The 21,403-nt window shown below is 45.6% G+C and overlaps 1 protein-coding gene across 4 annotated transcripts; it reads left to right on the top strand.

Annotated features, from left to right (window-relative positions):
* The first annotated feature begins 251 nt into the window (after positions 1-251).
* On the top strand, positions 252-20,236 carry ZNF18 (zinc finger protein 18). 4 transcript variants are annotated; one of them, XM_036836773.1, is made up of 7 exons: positions 252-1,003; positions 5,793-6,619; positions 7,833-8,019; positions 8,441-8,532; positions 14,157-14,235; positions 14,879-14,986; positions 19,343-20,236. In XM_036836773.1, the coding sequence occupies exons 2-7, from the start codon at positions 6,233-6,235 to the stop codon at positions 20,107-20,109; spliced, it is 1,620 nt and encodes a 539-aa protein (XP_036692668.1). In that variant the 5' UTR covers positions 252-1,003; positions 5,793-6,232; the 3' UTR covers positions 20,110-20,236. The 4 variants fall into 4 exon arrangements, with proteins under 4 accessions (XP_036692668.1, XP_036692667.1, XP_036692666.1 ...); XM_036836772.1 differs by having other exon boundaries at positions 6,117-6,619; positions 14,151-14,235; positions 19,343-20,235; XM_036836771.1 differs by having other exon boundaries at positions 6,011-6,619; positions 14,151-14,235; positions 19,343-20,235.
* The last annotated feature ends 1,167 nt before the right edge of the window (positions 20,237-21,403 follow it).

Here is a 21,403-nt window from a genome sequence, read left to right as displayed (position 1 = left end):
CTCACTACACATCCAGGTGAGGACTGAGTGACCGCGCGGAGCTCGAATGAATGACCCAACCACCCGCTGCGGGCGACGCACAGGGGCCTCGGCGCCGCGGAGGCGCGGGCGGGGCGGAGCGACCCGGGAGGCCAATCGGAGCCCGCGCCTCCGCCCCGCCCCCGCCCCGCCCCGCCAGGCCCAGAGGCGCGCGCAGCCTCCCGTCTCCCGGAAGTGCGCCGGGAGCCGGCGCCGCGGGCCGAGGTGAGCGCGCGTGGGCTGGACAGGCCTGGCCGCGGCAGACCGGGGTCTGGCCTGGCGCCGCCCGCGTCCGCGCCGGATTCGGCCGGAACTCCGGGAGCAGCGGTCGGGCCGGCGGACGCGCGCCCGAGTGCCCGGGAGCGCGCGCGGGGACGCGGCGAGTGCGGGGGAGGGGCGGCGGGGCTGTGAGAGGACTCTGGGGTCGTGGAGACCCGGTACCCCGGACCGGGCCCTGCGTCCCTGAGCCTGTGGGCCCCTCCGGACTCTCCGGCCACGTCTCTGGACTGGGACCGAAAAGGGGCCCCTCCCTCCTGCCTTCCCCCCAAAGGCTGGAAGTGAGCCTCGGAAAGAGGGAACCCGGATGGGCTGATGCCCGGAGTCTCTTTCCCGGCGCTGTCGGCGTCGTGGGCGCAGGGTGGAGAACGCAGTGGGCAGCACTGCCCGGCGCCTGGCAGGCCTGGATCCCCCCTGGCCTCCGGGGCGCTAAATGCCTGTAGCTTCTCCTCCCCTCCAGCCCTTTGTGACAGCTCCCAATCCGCCCCCCCAAATTCAAAGGTTTGCAGCTCTCCTCCCCAGAGCACAGGCTTAGAGCTTCCTGGGTTTGAATTTGGCCGCCGCTGTGAGCCTCAGAGGTTGCCGACCTGTACACTGTAATACTCGCCTTGCTGGGTAATTGTGAGGATTAGAAACGACTTGAACCGGGCCTAATAAGGAGCTGATGCATAGTGTTAAAGAAAAAGTTCTCAGAGACTCGTTAAAAACGGTAAGGCAGACTATTCAGGGGGGGCTACCGTGGGGCTTTGTGGTATTGGAGCGAGAGATTGAATACAACAAGGACAAATGGAAATTTATAGCCAAGGGGTGGGGTGGGCTGAGTGGGTGGAAAATTACTAAGAGGAAACATCTGGGTTAAGGGGGGATTCTAGCTAAGCCAACTTGACCGGTTTTGTTGAAGACAGGCCAGGGCGATAAGGAATTTGACCAGATACCAAGGGATGTTGAATTTGATCAAATGTCAAGTCTTGCTGACTCCCTAAACTGGAGTCAGCAAGATTCTTGCTAAACTGGACTGTAAGTGCCAAGGACAGAGTCCAAGGGCCAGTCCTAGTCAAAGAGATGACTCAGTCAACTTCAGCTTGACTCAAGTTTGATTAAGGAGACAGTCTTTGTCAATAGTAGGTGCTCTGCAAATGGTTACTTATATATGAATGCATAGTAAGTATCCTTACCTAGATGTTCATTTAAAAATTCATTATAATTTGTTATAGCTTTAATAAGTATAGCAACTGTACATTTGGGATATCTTTAATTTTTTTTTCATAACTAACAGGAGCAGATTCTCATGAAGTCAATTGGGATATCAATCTATAAAGCATCTATCAAGTAATTTAACTACAAGCGAGGCATTTCCCCTACCATTATGTGAGAGTATAATTGCTGAAATTAGATTTAAATATTTTATAAGATCTATAGTTTTCCCTAAAAGTCAGTTTCCCTGTTATCTAAACTGCTATCTTAATTCAGGAACTAAGTAAATGTGAATAATTTCTACTGCTAAGTCTCTTGCTATCTGAAATCTTGCTACTTGTTATTTGAAACTCAGGATCTAAATAGATCTAGATAGTGAAGGATGCGTGTATATTTATTAAAAATTTTAACATATTTATTTAAAGCTGTTCATTTCTCTCTAAGCAGTGCTTTAGCTGTTTCCTACAAATTTTGATATGTTATGTTTTCATTGTCATTCAATATGAAAATATATTTTAATTTCCTGTGTGGTTTGTTTTCTTTGGTCATAGGTTATTTAATATTGTTATTTAACAATTTCCATATATTGGGATAGTCTAGGTATCTTACTGTTATTGGTTTCTGGTTATTGATTTCTCTGTGGTCAGAGAATCTATACTTTAAGATTCCAGTGTTTTGAAACTTAATTATACACATGGTCTATTTTGACAAATGCTTCGTATGCACTTGAAATGAATGTGTATTCTGCAGTTGTTGGTTTAAATGTCAGTTACATCAACTTGGGTGATAGTGTTGTTCAGATTTTCTATATCCTTACAATTTTTTTTGGTCTATTTTTTCTATCAATTACTGAGAGAACAGTGTTAAAATCTCCAACTATGATTGAGGATTTGTCCCTTTAGAGCTGATATTAGGTGCATACACATTTAGGTTGCTTAGTGTTCTAGATGATTTGACCCATTTATCATAATGAAATGTCCCTCTTTTTCTCTTTGTCATGAAGTCTCTTGGTCAGATACTAATATAGCCATACCAGCTTTCATGTGCTTGCTGTTTGCATGGAATGTCTTTTTCCCACCATTTTATTTCCAAACTATCTGTGTCTTTATACATAAAATGTCTCTTGTAGACAGCATATCGTTGGGTCTCACTTTTTTAAATTTGACAATCTCAACCTTATAATTCAAGTGTTTTGCCCGTTTACATTTAATGTAATTATTGATATGGTTGGGTATTAATCTATCATATTGTCTTTTTTCCATTTGATCTTTCTGGTTTTTATTCTTCTCTTAATCGTTTCCTGTATATTATTGACTGTTTTTTAAAGTTTTTTTTTTTTTTTTTTTTAGAAATTCACGTTCTTTTATTTATTTATTTATTTATTTATGACTGTGTTGAGTCTTCGTTTCTGTGCGAGGGCTTTCTCTAGTTGCGGCAAGTGGGGACCACTCTTCATCGCGGTGCGCGGGCCTCTCACCATTGCGGCCTCTCTTGTTGCGGAGCACAGGCTCCAGACGCACAGGCTCAGTAATTGTGGCTCACGGGCCCAGTTGCTCCGTGGCATGTGGGATCTTCCCAGACCAGGGCTCAAACCCGTGTCCCCTGCATTGGCAGGCAGATTCTCAACCACTGCGCCACCAGGGAAGCCCTATTGACTGTTTTTTAGTGTTCGTCTATTGGCTTTTAGCTGTACCTCTTTGTGTAATATTTTTACAGCTAACAGTATGCATCCTTAAATTATCAACATTTAATTTATCAGAGTATACTTTAATATTGTACCACTTCATAATTCACATTTCTTATTTCCTGCCCCTCACTTAACACCTTTACATTTCCCATCTGTCACTTCATCTGACACTACTTCTTACTTCCAACTTTCTATTTCTGAATTAGCAGTTCATACATGTAAAAACAACAGATTAATTCCATTTACCCTCTCCTTTGTGCTATTTTTATATCTTTTACTTCTACCTATCTTATGTTCTACTTATACTATTGTCATTTTTGCCTTAACAGTCAGTTGCCTTTTAAGGAAGTTAGGAGAAATAAAAGCATAGTATCTTAAACTTATTCACCATGTATTTACCATTTCTGGAAATCTTCATTCCTTTCTGTACATATGAGTTTCCCTTAAACTGGAAGAATGTCCTTTAGCATTTCTTGTAGTACAAGTCATTGGTGAAAAATTCTCTTAGCTTATTTATCTGAAAAATGTCTTTATTTTAATTCTTTCTTTGAAAGGTGTTTTTGTTGGATGTGGAATTCTGGGTTGATGGTTCATTTTCTAGAATTTGCATTTGTTTCTTTTTATAATTTCTGTTTCTCTATAGAAAGTCACTATCTCTTCTGTCATAAAGACTATATTGTTTTTAAGTCCTCAGGCCATCTGAAGTTGGTTTCTCTTGACTGCTTTCCCTTGATTTTGAGTCACATTTTCCTGTTTCTTTACATGTGTAGTAATTTTGGATTGCATCCTGGATATTGTGGATGGCACATTGTAGACACTAAGGATTCTGTTACCTTCCTCTGAAGAGTGTTGATTTTTGTTCTAGCAGGCAGTTCAATTACTGACTGATCAACTTGTGTTGGCTTGGTTTTAGGGCAGATCTTTGGAAAGCCCAAGGTGTTTCCCAAATTCCTTTTTTTTTTTTTTTTTTTTTTGGCCGGGCTGTGTGGCTTGCGGAATCTTAGCTCCCTGATCAGGGGTTGAACCTGGGCCCTTGGCAGTGAAAGCATGGAGTCCTAACCACTGGACTGCCAGGGAATTCCCCCAAATTCTTCTAACTGGATCAGAATAGAGCAGTAGACTGGACCTCCTCTGTGGATCTTGTTGAAGCTTGGCTTTAAGTTTTTTAGGGCAGGTTTAGAGTAGGTCTTTCTCTAGAGCATGGTCCTTACTCCTAACATGTGGCCTTTCTGGTATCTCAGGATGCCTTGAGTGTTAATAAGGTCTCTCTCCTCTCAGGGTCAGAAACGCACATGTCTCTCATCACTGACTGGCCTTTTGTATCCCTCTTTTGCTCTTTTAACCTGGTAGCAACTGCTCTCTGTTGAACCTTGCATAGTTTCACCCTACTGAGTGCAGCCCAGCCCTTGGCCAGAACTCACAGGGGACCCCACACAGACTTCCGCCTCCACCCCATAGCTCCCTCCTCCCCGCTGCCCTGTTCTTCTGATCCCAGCCACTTCAGTAGCTCCAAATGCTGATCTCTGCCTCCTCAGTTTAGTGAGACCTCTGGTCTCTGCTTGAGCTCCAGCCTCCTGCACTGGGATGAGGAAATCATCCCCCGGCAGACAGCGGGATGATCATGGCCCTCCTCACAAGCTTTTCTTCTCTCAGGGATTCCATTCTCACCTTTCCTGTTGGCCAGTGCTTGAAAACAGTGGCCTCTTAGGTGTTCTCCAGTTTTGTCATTGTTTACAGTAGGTGGGCTGCCATGACCAGAAGTAGAATTCCTGAATTATTGAGAACATACGTTGCTGTAGCACTCTGGGTGCTGCGTGAACATGAATGAAATGTATGGGTCTCTACGTAAACAAAAAGTACTGTTAGTGAGGTCCACATGAGAAACCTAATATTAGATCGATCCTTTTTACCTTACTCCTTCCTTTTTTGTGCCCTTGAAAAAAATTTGCTTTCTTTTTTTGTTTATTTCTAAATGATGTTGTGATGTGGGTGGATTGTTTGGGTGAAGTGGTGGGGATGAGGACGTCGTCTGACAGCTCAAGGAAAAAGCAGCCATCAAAAGCTGGCGTGTTGTACTGGTCTCTGATTAAGCCAGACGCCCAAGTGACTGAGTGTTGTGGTTCATGTTATGGGGAAATGATGACCTCTAGCTCCTTCGTGATATTTAAAGATAGACCCAATAATCCAGTATTAGGATTACATGCAAGAAAGCTAGCTAGAAGTAGTGCATGCTCCTTTTAAAATATCTTAATATTAACTTTGCCATTTAATAGTCCTCTTTTCACTGTCTTAGTTGCTGTCTTCTGGACTTTGATACCACTCGCCATAAAAGAGTGATTACTTGCTTCAAGTCTGTAGGAATGTTGTTGAGGTAGTCAGTATTTATTCTAAACCTTCTTTCAGTCCAGGGTTGAAAATTTCAGTGTGACAGGTTTTTCATAAATTCCCAGTTGTCAACATGGCATTCAAAAGAGGTCACTTAGACATTTCATTGCACCTTTTGGGGAAGAGTTCTCTTCAACCTCATATTTATTTTGGAAGCATTTGATCATTTCAGCCTTAGCCTTCATTCCTAGGGCATCAAGGTCTTTGTTCAGCTTTATTTTTTGGTCTGCAGACACATGGATGCAGACATTGGAGTGTTTTGCAGAAGAGCTGTTTACCTGGAAACCCACAGTGAAAACACTTGATGTGGTGCGTTTCATTCTTCTACTTGGTCTGGCCTTTTGAAGACCAAGAGAGAACGCTGTAAAAATGGTCAGGGTGATGATGACAGTTTAGATATGGTAGTAGTGGTGTGCTCCGTGGCTTCAGGTTTACCATCTTTCAAAATAGATTAGCGTGTCCATTGACTTGAGAAGATGCACGGTTGCCTCCGAGGCGTCTCAGGCGGCGCGTGACTTTGTCCTTTTCTGAAAGTGCGTCCCTCTCGTCTGCATAGCATCACTGTCACTCCCCCTCCGGCGTCCCTGTGAGAGGCTCTGTGAAGACCTGGTTCTCCCAGGGACAACTCCGTCCCAGAAGCACGTCACCTAAAAGGACTTGCCAAGCCAGACGATGCCCGTGGAGCTGGGGCAGGCTCCAGTCCTGCTGCCGCCACTGGCCAAGGCCAAGGAGTCCGCGTTCTCTGGGCCAGACGCCACCCCTCGTGGGGAGCCCTCCAGCTCTGAGACTGCACGCCAGCTTTTCAGGCAGTTTCCTTACCAGGTGATGTCCGGGCCCCACGAAACCCTGAGACAACTTCGGAAGCTCTGCTCCCAGTGGCTGCAGCCAGAGGTTCACACCAAGGAGCAGATCCTAGAGATCCTGACGTTGGAGCAGTTCCTGACCATCCTGCCCGGGGAGATCCAGATGTGGGTGCGGAAGCAGTGTCCAGGCAGCGGGGAGGAAGCAGTGACCCTCGTGGAGAGCTTGAGGGGGGACCCCCAGAGGCTGTGGCAGTGGGTGAGCAGAGAGTTTTGTGATCTCTGACTGAAGCACAGGGCTCCTCTGGAGTCTTAGTGGGGGTGTTGTCTGTTTTTCTGGCACCAAATATGTAGGCTTTTCCACACCAACAACCAATTCGCTGACACTGTCTTGGCTCAGACCCCAGAGGATAAGGGCTAGTCCCATAAGACTGACCCCGTCACAAGCTGCAGGGCCACCCGTACTTATGACCCACTGGCTACAAATTTGAAGGTTCCCACAACCCCCTCCTTGGGTTTGATCGTTTGCTAGAGTGACTCATAGATCTCAAGGAAACACTTTACTCATATTTTCCGGTTTGTTATAAAGGATATGATTGAGAAACAGCCAAATGGAGGAGACGGGGGTGGCACGGGGCATCCACGCCCTCATCTGGGCACCCCATCCCCCTGGCACTTGTATGTATTCACCAGCTCAGAAGCTCCCTGAACCCCACAGGTTAGGAGTTATTATGGAGGTTCCATTACTTAGGCATGATTGCTTCATCTCTGGCCATTAGTGATTGAAAATCTCCAGCCCCTCTCCCTTCCCCAGAGGTTGAGGGGTGGCGCTGGAAGTTCCAACCCTCTGATCACCTGATTAGTTCCTCTGGGGACCGGCCTCCATCCTGAAGCCGTCCAGGGGCCACCGAGAGTCACCTCGTCAGCATCAACTCAGGGGTGGTTGAAAGGGGCTCATTCTGCATAGGAGGAGTTGCTCCTGGCCCTCCTGCCCTTCAGGAAATTCCAGGGGTTTTAGGAGCGCTTGCCAGGAACCTGGGACAAAGACCAGTTGCACATTTCTTATTATACTATCTCAGTGTGTCCCCACACCTCACCTGATTCTAAGACTCCCTGAGATTCTCCACACTTTTTAGCCATTAGGGATTGAAGCTAAATCTCCCATCCCATTCCATCTTTAGAATGTTTGAGAAGCTGTTCCAAAGACGCCTGCGTTTTAATTGGTGGAGACTGTCCACTAGAAACACAACATCAGTGGCCTGTTGGAAGGGCTCCCAGGCCATGGCTTCTGGCCTCTCTCAGGACGTTTCCCTCCCTGGTTCCCACTGGACCAGAAGTAAATGCTGGCTTTTTTCTTTCCCTGCCCCATGTCCCTAAGGACTGCCTTATGATGCGTTCTGGAAGGTTAGCTTTGTATCTTTCAGAAATCCTTACTCTGGATCTTTCAGTAATTAGTACCATGTGGTCTCTAGATCAGCATCCAAGTTCTGGGACAGGAAGCCTTATCACAGAAGGCGGAGCCTGAAAGCTGCCCACTGGGGGAAGTGGAGGCCCACGTTGAAGTGCCTCAGGAGCTGGGGCTTCAGAACTCAGCCTGCCGGTCTGGGGAGCCACTGAGCCACATCGTGAAAGAGGAGGCCGACTCGGAACACGGACTAGGTGAGGGGCAGGTGGTGTGTGTGGTGCCGTCTTGGAGAAATTGCGGGATTGTGGTCAGTAGGCCTAAGAGAGAATTGAAATGATGCGCCGCGCAGGTTGGGGTGTCTCTGGGAAGTCCGGAAGCAGGGTAGACATACAGGAATCACTCTGATTTGGGGATTCAAAGTCTGCAATTTAAACCACTTATGACAGGGCCAGGCCTTTCGGATTTGGGTTCTGGGGAGGGAGGTGGGGGGAGACACGGGTGAGGCTGCTGGGAAGGTAGGGGGAGTCGGAGTGGGTTAGGGAGGTAAGCACAAGTCTGAGATCACAGATGGCGGAACAGGCGTTGGTTCTAACGTGTGGAGGTTTGCACCTGTGCCCTCTGGCTAGTGGGTGGCAGGACATCGGGATTCTTCCATCTTCCTGTCTCCGCCTTCAGCCCTGGCTGCCTCCCCGCTTCCTGCCCGACCCGAGGAAAGGCTCGTCAGAGACCAAGACTGTGGAGCCTGCCTTCTCCACACGGCACCTCAGGTGAGCGGGGTTCCCCTGCTTCTCGTTCCCCAGAACCTCGCTCTGAGGGTCTGTCAACAGTCCGTGGATTGAAAAGGGAAGCGTTCTCAGAAGCAGAGGAGAGAGGAAGGCCTAGCAGGATGACAGCCATACACGTGGAATGAAACCCGAGTTTCAATATTTCTTTGTAGGCAGAATGTTTCCTAATTGTCATCTTTAATAATAGAATCTGGGCCCTCGAAGAAGTTGCTGTGATGGAGCAATCATGTCTCCCTTTTTTATTATCTTTGGGTTATGCTGAGAAAAGACTGTTATTTCATTTCCTGGTCTAGGCCTCCACGTTGGGGTCGGTTTGTGATCTCGAATGTTATCTCTCACGTGGGACAGGTTAGCCTCTCCCCCCACTCACTTATGGAGGTGTGACTGACAAACTCTAGAGCGCACATATTTAAAGTGTACAATTTGATAAGTTCTTGGACATGGCATATACAGATGTGAAGCCATAACTGCAGTCAAGATAGTAAACATACCTGTCACCCCCGAAGGTTTCCTTTTGTGACCCCTCCCTGCTGCTGCTCTACTCTCCCCCAGTCCCGAGGCAACTACTGATCTGCTTGCTGTCACCATACAGTAGTTTGCATTTTCTGGAATTTTACACAAAATGGAACCATGCCACATGTCTTTTTTCTTCTGCATATAATGTATCTTTCTTGCTTGCTTTTAATAGTTTCTCTCTGATTTAAAAAATTTTGACCATGATGAGCCTTGGAGTCATTTTTTTCATGTTTCTTGTTCTTGGGGTTCACTGAAGTTCTTGGATCTGCTGGATTATAGCTTTCATCACATTTGGAAAAATCTTGGCCGTTATGTCAACTGCTTTTTCTGTCTCCCTGCCTTCTCTACTTCTTTGGGAACTGTGAAAATAGCACACACGTGGGACATGTATAATCTTAACGTGTGTATATACACATTAGATCTCTTCAGGTTGACCCACAGCTGACTGATGCTCTGTTCTCTCTCTTTTTAATCTCTGTGTTTTATTTTGTGTAGTTTCTATTTTTATGTCTTCAAGCTCATTAATCTTTTCTTCTGCAGTGTTTTATCTGCTTTTAATCCCATCCAGTGTATTTTGCATCTCAGATGTTTTTCATCTCTAGAAGTTTGAATTTGGGCTTTATCATATCTTTCATGTCTGTACTTAATGTGTTCAATCTTTCCTCCAACTCCTTGAACATATGGAATATATTTATCTGTATTAATGTCCTTGTCTGCTAGTTTATCACCTGAGTCAGTTCTGAGTCAGTTTTGATGGATGGTTTGATCTCATTATGAGATGTTTTTTCCTACTTCCTTGTATGCCCAGTAATCTTTGGTTGCATGTCAGGCATGGTGAATTTTACATTGTTGGGGGCTGCATATTTTTGCATTCCTATAAATGTTGTTGAGCTCTGCTCTGGGATGCAGTTAAGTTACTTGGATACAGTTTGTTACATGGCACCAGTGAAGCCTTTAGTCTAGGGCTAATCTTCCCCCTGTACTGAGGTGATACTATACCTTATGCTTCTTGATGTACAACGTTTTCCACTCTGCCTGCTGGAAATATGAAGTGTTCCCAGCACTGTATGAGCTCTGGGGACTGTGCCTTCTGCTTCTTTGCAGGGTGGGGGGGCCTTTCCTTGACTTGCGGGGACCCTCTGCAGATCTCCGGAGCTCTCTCTTTGTGCAGCTCCCCCGGTCTGGTCTTCTGCCCTGCTAAGAACTCTGTAACCCTCTTGGCCTCCCCAGACCCTGAGCTCCTCTCTGCTGCTCTGGATGTCCTCTCCAGGTGGTAAGTTTGGGCAACTGTAGGGCACACAGGGATCTCTGTTCTGCTCTTCCTAAAGTATATCGTCTGCAAATCATTGTTTCATATATCTTGTCCCCGTTTTTGGTTGTTTCAGCAGGGAGGTAAATCCATTCCCTGTTACTCCATCTTGGCTGTAAACAGAAGTCTCAAGAACAGCTTTCTCTTGATTATGTGGTGAACAACTCTGAAAAGCTGCATTTGATAAAAATCAACTTTTTCTGAAGAACCTAGGGGCAGGACAGGAATAAAGACGCAGATGTAGAGAATGGACTTGAGGACACGGGAAGGGGGAAGGGTAGGCTGGGCTGAAGTGAGAGAGTGGCATGGACATATATACACTACCAAACGTAAAACAGATAGCTAGTGGGAAGCAGCTGCATAGCACAGGGAGATCAACTCGGTGCTTTGTGACCACCTAGAGGGGTGGGATGGGGAGGGTGGGAGGGAGGGAGATGCAAGAGGGAGGAGATATGGGGATATATGTATACGTATAGCTGATTCACTTTGTTATACAGCAGAAACTAATACACCACTGTAAAGCAATTATACTCCAATAAAGATGTTAAAAAAAAATCAACTTTTTCAGGCACCTGTAGACCTTAATCAGAGCATTGTTTCAAACCTTGGGGGAACTCTTCTTGGGACTTTCCTCGTGGGGTACTTGAGAGTGAAGGTGAGGACAGGGAAGCCGCTGTAGATGTGTCTGAGCCTCAGCTTTCCAGGCTCAAAAGATTTAGAAACCAGAGTCCGAGCTTTGCAGTTTACCCTGGGCAGAGGGTGGGGAGGGGGAAGGGAAGGGATACAGCTTTTTAGTGACTCAAGGGTGCCCATCTTCCTGCTTTTAAGTACGCAGAAACCAAACTGTTAGGCAGGAGGCTGCTTGGTGAAAAAGATTTGGGTATTCTGCCAAATATTTCAAGTCGACTTGGAGGGTTATTATTGCTTCTATAGTAAATACAGAGTATCCCTATGAAAGGCATATACAATTTATTAACATATTTTAACTAGTGGAGATAAACATTAGCTCTACATTACATGAGGACGTTAACCATGACTTGCTCTGGGTAGCTTGAAGTCAAGGTATTCCAAACGCTCAGCGGCAGCACCATCTAAATATAAATGTATGTATATAAATATATATAAATTACCTATATATAGCCGATAACTGATTGACAGCCACTCACCCCAAACAAACAAAACTCATCCCTACCCGATCCCAGTATCCCTCCCCCAAACTAACAACAACTATTTGCATCAGAAGGACCTCGGTGTTTAATGGAGTCTTTTGTAACTAACTGAAGGGAATGTTTAAATACAGTATAAGGAATCATGTCCTCTAATCTCTTCCCTAAATTAGGAACCTCGACAACAATGGCAGGGTATGAGGTCCACAGTGGTAGATGCCGTGACTGAGTGAGAGACAGTCTCACAGACTTGGGGGTGCACTGGCACCCGTTCCTGTGTCTTCAAACCTTGGGGAGGGAACACAGTACAGATGCCTGTGTGCCAGTCAGTTGTGGCAGTGTCCCACAAACCCACAAGATGGTGCTATTTCCACATGAAATTGAGATTATTTCCCCATCAAATCTCATACTTCCATCCTTCCAGAATAGGAATTTGGATTTTTTTCTCCTCTTATAAAAATGACAGAAAATGAAGATGGCTGCAGTTGGTGTCTTGTCTCTTAAGTAAGGGGCTTCATATGCATCCCTAGCTCCTGGGCAGTTCCTTGAGTAAGTTTGTGGCTTTAATCTGGAGGCACGCCTTCCAGAGACTCCTGAAGCCCCTTTTCTGGGCTTTGAAAGGGCTGATGGTGGCCCTTGGGGGTTTTGGTGGCTGTATTCTTTTCTGCCTTGTACTGTGCTGGGTGGCTACTCTTTTGGTGCCCGTGGACGAGGCCTGTATCCAGTGAGCCAGGCCTCCAGGCAGATGTTACCGCGCTTGGCAGCCCGTCCTTTTCTCTGCCAGCGCCGACGTGAGGGTCTTTGTGTTTTGACCAGGAAGACTGGGGACTCCTGTATTCAGCAGTGTTTGCTCAAGCTGGTTATTTCCAGTAGGCTGTTAAGGTAGTTTCCTTCACAGAAGATTAACAAAGTAAGCTGCTAAAAATTCCTACTTTAAAATTTTTTAAATTAAAATCCATATTTAAAATGTGGTTATAGTTAATAGTTAAACATATAGAGGTCACTTTTCCACTTTTCACTTTTTTCACCCTAAGAAATTTAATTCCTCCTTTTCTTTTCTTTTTTTTTAAGCTTAGTATCTGCTAGTTAAAGAATTTTTGGTGTCTCCACTCTCTTTCAGCCATTTCCAGTCCCCTTAATGTACTGGGGGCGGAGTTAATGTAGAATGGGGAGTGGCCTCCCCGGGTAGTGGGTTGGGTGTGATGGAGGGTGACTTCTCTTCTCATCCTTCCCCTCCTCACTTCTGCTGCCTGTGGCCTGGCTGGCCGTTCATGACAATAATAGATGGTTCTCAACTTTGGGGTTCCCGAGAGTGTGCAGGATCCCTGAATTCTGCCTGTGAACCCTGGGGAGACTGATATCCCATAGGCTGCGTGTGGTAGTGATAGTGAAAATACAGACCGCCTACCAAGCACTTGTTTGCTAAGGGCTTTGTTTCACCCAGACAACTTACATTGAGTGCTTGCTCTAGCCTGGGCTCGGTCTTGGGAACTGAGAAAGAACAGTGGAGGATCCTTTTCTCAGGGTGCGAATGTGCTACAGAGGCAACTGTTCATTAAATACGTTCGTTTGTGTGTGTGTATACATATATATAAATATTTAATAAACTGTGATGAATGCTATGAATGAAAAGTAGTGGGTGCTTTGAAAATAGATCACACTTGGTTATTTCTGTTAAACCTCCAGACAGTTTTTTGAGTCTAGTACTATCATTAGGTGAGGACTGAGGCCCAGAAAGGTTTAGTAACTTCCTCAAGGTCACGCAGCTGGAAATAGCAGACCTGGGACTTGAATCCCAGTGCGTCTGACTCCAGAGAAGGTGCTGTTCATCACTCTGCTGTACAAACTGAGTGTCTAACAGTCAGCCAGCCTCCTGGTGGGGAGACTGCCGTTTGATTCCCAAAAGTTGACCCCAGCTCCATGGCCTGCCCAGCGTTAAGTCTCCAGGCTCAGTTCCATAGCATGAGAAGGGCATGTTTTGGGCATAATCAAGGGACAGCTTGCTCTAGGGAACCCCTCCATTTCCCACTCACTGGAGGAACACCGATCTGCTGTTAGGCCTAAACTCAGAACCGTCGGGAGATTTGAAGTATGTGTGGCTGCAGCATCTCTGCTCCGAGGCCACAGTCTGTCTCACAGTGAGACTCACAGCTCGCCTGACGTCATTCTTTACCCTTCCCACCCCTTCACTGATTTGCACTTGCTTTTCCAACAAATACATTTTAAAATTCCTTTCCTTTCCCTCTTGAATTTCCAGACTTTAATGAAACATGGGGAATAGCGGGCTCCCGCTGCTCAAAGGCCTCTGATAAACACTGAGAGAGTGAAGCAAAAGGAGAGCGAGAAAGGGCTCCTGCCTCCTCTTCTCCACTCGCAAAAACAGGCAACTTAAAAGAAAACACGGAACTTAAAACCTAAATGTTTTCTAACCATGGCAAGAAACACTGAGGCAGGGCCTGTCGATTTCCCCTTGAAGCACCTCCCGTGCTTTCTCAGACCATCTGATGGCCGGGATCCTAAGGCCCGTTCCTTTCTTCTCAGCCTCCCACAGGCAGGGACGGAGGGTTGGGAAACCTTCCCTGGACTCATGGCGTTGTGTTTTTCTCTAGGAGCAGTGGAGGCACCTGGATTCCACTCAAAAGGAGCAATACTGGGATCTCATGCTGGAGACTTATGGGAAAATGGTCTCAGGAGGTGCGGGCATGGGTCAGCCTGATGGAAGGAGACATCTTCCGTGTACTTTAGAGACAGCCGCACTGCTTGATGTTTTCTGGGTGGAGGAAATCCTTAGAGACATGGCTGGGAACGGGGGGAGCTGGAGGTGGCTGAGTTATAGTGACAGCTCCCCGTATTGAACGTGCTCTGTGCGCCTGGCACTGTCGGGGCTCCTCGTGTACAGTAACTCCTCTCATCTGTGAAACGGGTGATGGAATTCCCATTTCAAGGTGATGACCGTGAGCGTCAGATCAAGTCATTTGCTCACTGTTACATAGCTCGTAGGTGCTGAGTTACGACGGGGCTCAGCGGTGGCCGGCCATGCATGCTCTTTTCTACTAACCACGGTCCCAGCCAACCATGCGTGGGGTCCCAGTCACGACCCTCACACCAGCCTGCCAGGTGGTCTGACTCCTCCCGCCCAGAATCTTCTTTTTGTTGCCTTCACCATATATCCTGGGTTTCTCGTGAGTACTGGTGTCTTAGACGCTCCGCACATCCTCAGTGGTCTCCAGAGCTTCCCTAGTTCCCTTTGCACTCAGGGCCCTCCTTTGAGCAACATGGCTTGGTCCCCAGTGCTCCCCATTCATCCAGGCCCACAGATTATCTCTCTCTGTACCAGGCATTTCCAATCCCAAGCATGACCTGACTGATCCAGCTGGGTTTGGGGCAGAGCTGACAGGACCACACCTGCACATCAGCGAGAAGATCCCAAGACCCACCTGCATAGGTGAGTGATCCTCCGCTGGTACAGGGCCATTTCTGACCTCCAGTCATTATATTGGAGGTGGTGGGGCAATATCAGGACTTGGTTTCTATTACATTGGTTCTAACCAGCCGTGATCTGGTCAGTCCAGTTTGAGTACCGAGGTGGGTCTCGTCTCTGGCTACTGGGCTGTTGACGCATATATTTAATCATGGAAGAAAGCCCCGCATCCGATCTGTTGCCTCACTCTTGCCTGTTGTGACAGCTTTCTTTCTTAGAGAGAATTAAGGTTAGTACAGTTGAGACCAAAACAGATATGGGTTGAATTCTATTATTAAAAAAAGATTATCTAACAGGCCACTATTATCCTTCCTAACAAGAAGGTTCAAGGTAACTAGACTTTTCTTACTCTGGTTATGGTGAATGGTAACTGACCCACCCTGTACAAAATAAACAAGACAAACAAACAGAAAAATACGGTCTAGCTAATCTCCATGCATCTAAGTTTCATTAAACAGCAGCAACAACAAATACTTCATATAAATCACATTATTTTAAGACTGGTATGAAGAAATATGAACTTGTTCTGCTGTAAAACAGCAATCACCCTTTGCCTTCTACATTCTTTTAAAAACATTGCAGTTATGTAAAATCAACTGTCAAACATTCCTGCACACACACACACACTCTCTCTCTCTCTCTCAAATCTACAAAAGATCCCAGAACCATGGAGGAATAAAAGGACCACAGATGGGAACTGTATGACAGGCCATTCTTTCTCCCCAGTAGGATCTGATTGTTTCCTTTGCTAATATATCAATACCACAGAGACAGCAAGCATCACATGAGACATACGGTTTTAATTTTAAGCAATATATTTATCATAATACTACTTCACAAGTATTCCTTTGGAGCAGTATTTTTAAAACTGTATTTTGTGACCAGTTAGCAGGTTGTGAAAATATTTTATAGGGTTGCAACCAGCATTTTAAAAAATGAAATGATAATACCGAATAGAAAATATCAGAATGCAAATAGGAAATACCAGATGTCGGGGTAGGTAGTGTTTCAGGATATTTTTATTCTATATATGTGTGTCTGTACTACATTTCGATATAAAAGTATTTCTTACCATGGGTAGCAGACAAAAAAAAAAAAGTTTGAAAATGCTGCTTTAGAGGTTGTTGCAGTAGGATATTTGTTTTAATAGACTCTATTTTTTAGAGCAGTTTCAGGTTCACAGCAAAATTCAGAGGAAGGTACAGGGATTTCCCCTGTACTCCCGTGCGGTAGAGGAGTTTATTTGTGATACCCAGCTCACCCTATCTCCATATGGCAACATTCTATTTTTTTTCTTTCCCGTCATCTCACCTGCTGACGTGGTCCCATTAGATCTTACCTTGAACCAGACTGTGGAGAGTGTATAAAGCCGGCCTGCGTTGATAAGGGAAAGAGACGCTATTGTAGGTTCTTGAGAGAGGATTTGTGGGGAGAGAGGCTGAGGAAGCAGCCGCGTGCAGGACAGCCCGGGAGGGTCCCCTTGGAGGAGGGGTGCCCTGTGGGCAGCCGACGCAGGAGTCCAGGTGTGCAGGGACGAGACAGTGATACCAAGATGGGAAAGGACTAGTCCGGTCTCAGAGGTACAAGAGTGAGCAGTCTGCCAGATCTGGACTCAGAGCAGGGGGCGGATGTCCCAGGAGAGGGTGGATACGCTATTTTGTTTGACCATATGGAAGAACAACTCACAGGTAAAGAAGGTCAGCAGGTGAGTAAGCCTCAAAAAGCCTTATACCTATACCTCTAATCAAATTCCCAAAGGATTAAAATTATATATATATATATATATATATATATATATATATATATATATATATATATATATATATATATATATATATATATATATATATATATATATATATATATATATACAGTTGACCCTTGTATAGCAAAGGTTTGAACTGTGCAGGAACACTTATGCTCAGATTTTTTTCAATAAATTCGTACAGGATCCGCATTTGGTTGAATCCACGGATGCAGAACCTGGATACTGAGGACTGACTATAAAGTTACACTCGGAATTTGACTGCACCGGGGTGGGTGCCCCAAACCCCTCGTTGTTCAAGGGTCAACTATATTTGGAAAAATGATTCTTAAGTAGTTATCAGGAAAAATACTGCAAGAACAGTAAAAAGGTTTGAAAGAAGAATGTTTCATCAGTGTTGGGTCTGTAAATATTAAGAGTATGTCATTTTAAAAAGGTAAACTCATTAACCCAGTGGGATACTGATATAACAATAGATGCACAGGCCAATGGAACAGAAGACAGAGCCTGGGAACAGAGGCTGGTCTCTAAAGGACTTTAATATGTGATGAAGGAAGAAGCAGAACAAATCCATGGGATGAGCAAAATAAGGAGAAAAGACTCTGGGAAGAGGAATCAGCTTAAATTTTATGTATGTCATATACCAAAATAAGTTGGAAACAGATGAAAAAGACATAAAATATGAAGATAAAATAATAATAGAGAAGAAAACAGGTAAATGTTTGACTCACGTCAAGCTGGGGAAGCTTTTTATAAGTATAAAACCAACGGAAAAAAATCATTAAGTAAAAGATTAATAGACTTAACTGTATTTAAAAAGAAAGAGACTACAACTCCTATACATAAAAGTAACCCCAAACAAAATTAAAGTAATAACTAAATGGCGAAAAACTCTTTTCACGAACATGACAGATAAATGACAATTTTTCTTAACATAGAAGGAGTTAATGCAAGCTGATAAGAAAAAAAGTGACTTTCCCAGTAGAAAAAAAGTGGACAGCAGTCTTGGAGTATGAATAGTAACTCATAAGTGTGAAAAAACTGCTCCTTTAATAACTAAATTAAAATGTATACCAAGGAGAAGCCATTTTTCACCAGCCTAAATGGCAGACACTTGAGACACAGTCAGTGCTTAGGTACTGGACACTCGCCTCCTCTCTGCCCAGCCAGCCTCTCAGACCCGAGGGTGGCAGAGTCATTGTGGAAATCGGTTTGCCAGTAGGTGTCAACAGCCTTCATACCATTCATGCCCACTGACACAGTAATTCTACTTTGAGGAACCTCCTCTAAGATACTGATCAGAACTGTGGGCAGAATTTATGAAGAAAAAGGCTTATCACATCATTATTTAGAGTAGCAAAATATAACAAACAACTTAGATTCCCACAGTAGGAGAACTCTTAAATACATTATGTTTCCTCTTACGTGTTTATTATGACGTCTCCACAGTGGGCCATTATTCAGCTCTTTAAAATGATATTTATAAAGGCGTCTTTAAAGAAAAGAGAAAGTACCTTTGCCATCTGAGAGGAACATGTTCTAAGGCTCTGAATTAACAAGTTCAGGTCTGGTTCTCTGGCAGATTCCGGGTCTCTAGCTGATAATTTGAAAGACACTGATATAGGAAAGAGAAAGGCAAGCAGCTTCTTTAGAGCTACAGGAATAAAGTAACTTATAAAAGTTGAAGATAAATTCTACCACCAAAATAAAAATCTTTACTACATGCATCATTAAGTAGTAATAACCAAAAACCCAAGTTACGATGAGAAAAACAAAATTTAACTGTTATGTGACATAATGAAGCACAAGTGAATGCTGGATTCAAGCGCAGACCGAGGGGTTCACTTTTACACAGCAGTCTCACTGTGCGTCACAACCACAGTAAAATGACACATGGTTGCATTTCATGAATTTTGGGGTGACTTGTGAAAGGGAGAATCCATGTGGAATTGATAAGTACCACCATCTACAATTTAAAGGCTACAAAGCCAGATACAGAACTGTTTATACAGTATGATATCGGTTGTGTCAGAAAACACATACATACATACGTACATACATACACACATACATATGTATAAATTAGATGAAGACTGGAAGGAAATGTATACTCATAGTTGTTGCCTCTGGGTGGTATAACTGAGGTTGATTTGGTTTTCTTTTGTATGCTTTTCAAATTGTTTTTAGTGATCATATTTATCTTTTATAAATAATTAGATAAAAACCAATACTTTTTTAGAGTAGTACTCTCATATACTAGACTTGTTTTTCCTGGGCTTAAGAAACTTGCTGCTTCTTTGCGGGGGTGGCCACTGCAGCCTCTGGGAGCCGTGCTCTGCTGTCACTTGTTCTCCTTGGCTCCAGAGCTGAGTCACAGCCTGGACACACGTGAAGTGAGTGCCAGGTGCCCAGGCTGGACAGTGTTTTTCTTCACTCACCGATGCCCTCTTGGTAAAAAGAATTAATGTTTTGTGATGACCCTCTCTCTGACACACGAGTTGCAAAGCAGGGCAGACCACTGATTGAGCTGCTCCACATCTTCTTTCTCCTTTCAGGGGACAGACAGGAGAATGACAAAGAGAACTTAAACTTGGAGAACTACAGGGACCAGGACCCTCAAGCCTCAAGAGAGCCTCCTCAGACTTCCCTGAGTGGCCTCTTCAGCAAGGATGAGCCGAGATGCTTTGGAGAAGGAGAGAATCTCCCCGAGGCCCAGGAGAACCTTCATGGTGAGGGGACAGGGCCGCAGCTCTCTCCCCGAGAGAGGAGTTCCGGGACACAGCTGGGTCAGCATCCGCCACCTCTTCCCGGAGAGCCGTCCGCGCCGTGGCTGGAGGGGAAGAGAGAGGGCTCCCCGCGACGGCAGCCGAGAGCTCCCATGGCCCAGAGACTCCCTACCTGCAGGGAGTGTGGGAAAACCTTCTACCGGAATTCCCAGCTGGATTTTCACCAAAGAACTCACAGTGGAGAGACGTACTTTCAGTGCCCCACCTGCAAAAAAGCCTTTCTGCGGAGTTCAAACTTCGTGAAGCATCAGCGAATCCACACGGGCGAGAAGCCCTGCAAGTGTGATACGTGTGGGAAGGGCTTTAGCGACTTCTCGGGGCTGCGCCACCACGAGAAAATCCACACGGGGGAGAAGCCCTATAAGTGCCCCATCTGTGAGAAGAGTTTTATTCAGAGATCCAACTTTAATAGGCATCAGAGGGTTCACACAGGAGAGAAACCCTATAAGTGCTCCCGCTGTGGGAAAAGTTTCAGCTGGAGCTCAAGCCTTGCCAAACATCAAAGATCCCATTTGGGAAAGAAACCCTTTCAATAGCCAAGCTCTCTGAGCCCATGTCTGTCTGTCTCCCGGTCCATTTAAAAATACTTGGCGGGCTTCCCTGGTGGCGCAGTGGTTAACAATCCGCCTGCCAATGCAGGGGACACGGGTTCGAGCCCTGGTCCAGGAAGATCCCACATGCCGCGGAGCAACTCAGCCCTTGTGCCACAACTACTGAGCCTGCATTCTAGAGCCCGCGTGTCACAACTACTGAAGCCCGTGCGCCTAGAGCCCGTGCTCCACAACAAGAGAAGCCACCGCAATGAGAAGCCCACGCACCGCAACGCAGAGTAGCCCCCCCTCGCCGCAACTAGAGAAAGCCCACGTGCAGCAACAAAGACCCAACGCAGCCAAAAATAAATAAATTTATTTAAAAAAAAAAAAAAAAACTTGGCTCCATCCAGAGAAATTGCATCTCTTAGAAAATATCCCTGTTCTCTCATTTTTTCATGGATTGGAGAGGAGAGACTGGGACATGGTTTTAGACGCGGAGGATATCTCGGCCTCTGGATCGGATTTCACGCAGGTTGACTTTCTTGCTTCTTCATCAGGAGAAAGAAAAGTCTTCACCTTTCAGCTCATCTCCTCTCTTGGACCCCTTGGGGAAAATGTGTCACTTGGAGGTCCTGTTTTAGGAGTGGTCTCTGGGAAGGGTTTAACTGGATTAGCTGCAGCTGCTGCTGGGAAGAACCTCAGATCCACCCTTTAGAACTGTGGTCCTAGAGCAGGTCTTCTGTTCCAGAGGGGGGAGCGTAGAGGCCAGTGAGCTCAAGTGTGGTCTTTGTCATAAAGGTGCAAAGCTAACTCCAGGCGTCCCTTGTTTTCAATAAACTTGGTGGTCACTCCCTGTCTTGTCTGTGTCTGCAGCGTCCACTGTGTTCTGACTGGAACTCACAGACCCTAAGTGGTGGTCGAGCTCCTAGATCAGCTCGTACAAACCCACCAGGTTTACCAGCCAGCAGAACAGTGATGGGAACTTGCTAGCCTGGTGCCCCGGTGAGAGCTTGGCCAGTGCAGGGCACTCTGGTGTCCTCTTTCCATGCCCACCTCCCACTTGCTCTGGGGCCTCAAGTTGCCCCTCTTTCTCCTGGCGTCCCCCTTAGGCCATCCATCATTTTTGCCAGCGTGTCCTGGCTTGTAAAATTACCTTCCTTATCTCATTTTGTCTGTATGTGTTACGAAGAAATCAATAGTATTGATCCAATTTATAGTGTATCTAGAGGTTTATTGACACATGTATCTAACCTGACCACTTGTCTCCAAAACTGACGTGACCCAGAGTGTCCTGCTC

This window comes from Balaenoptera musculus, chromosome 20 (assembly GCF_009873245.2).
Source record: "Balaenoptera musculus isolate JJ_BM4_2016_0621 chromosome 20, mBalMus1.pri.v3, whole genome shotgun sequence".
In the NCBI taxonomy this organism is placed as follows: Eukaryota; Metazoa; Chordata; class Mammalia; order Artiodactyla; family Balaenopteridae; genus Balaenoptera; species Balaenoptera musculus.
This window is presented reverse-complemented; position numbering and strand designations above follow the sequence as displayed.

Coding starts and splice junctions, on each gene's coding strand:
- ZNF18 (XM_036836772.1), top strand. CDS start 6,233: ATGCCCGTGGAGCTGGGGCAGGCTCCAGTCCTGCTGCCGCCACTGGCC. Junction 6,620..7,832: donor CCCAGAGGCTGTGGCAGTGG/GTGAGCAGAGAG, acceptor TGTGGTCTCTAG/ATCAGCATCCAAGTTCTGGG. Junction 14,987..19,342: donor CCCAAGACCCACCTGCATAG/GTGAGTGATCCT, acceptor TTCTCCTTTCAG/GGGACAGACAGGAGAATGAC.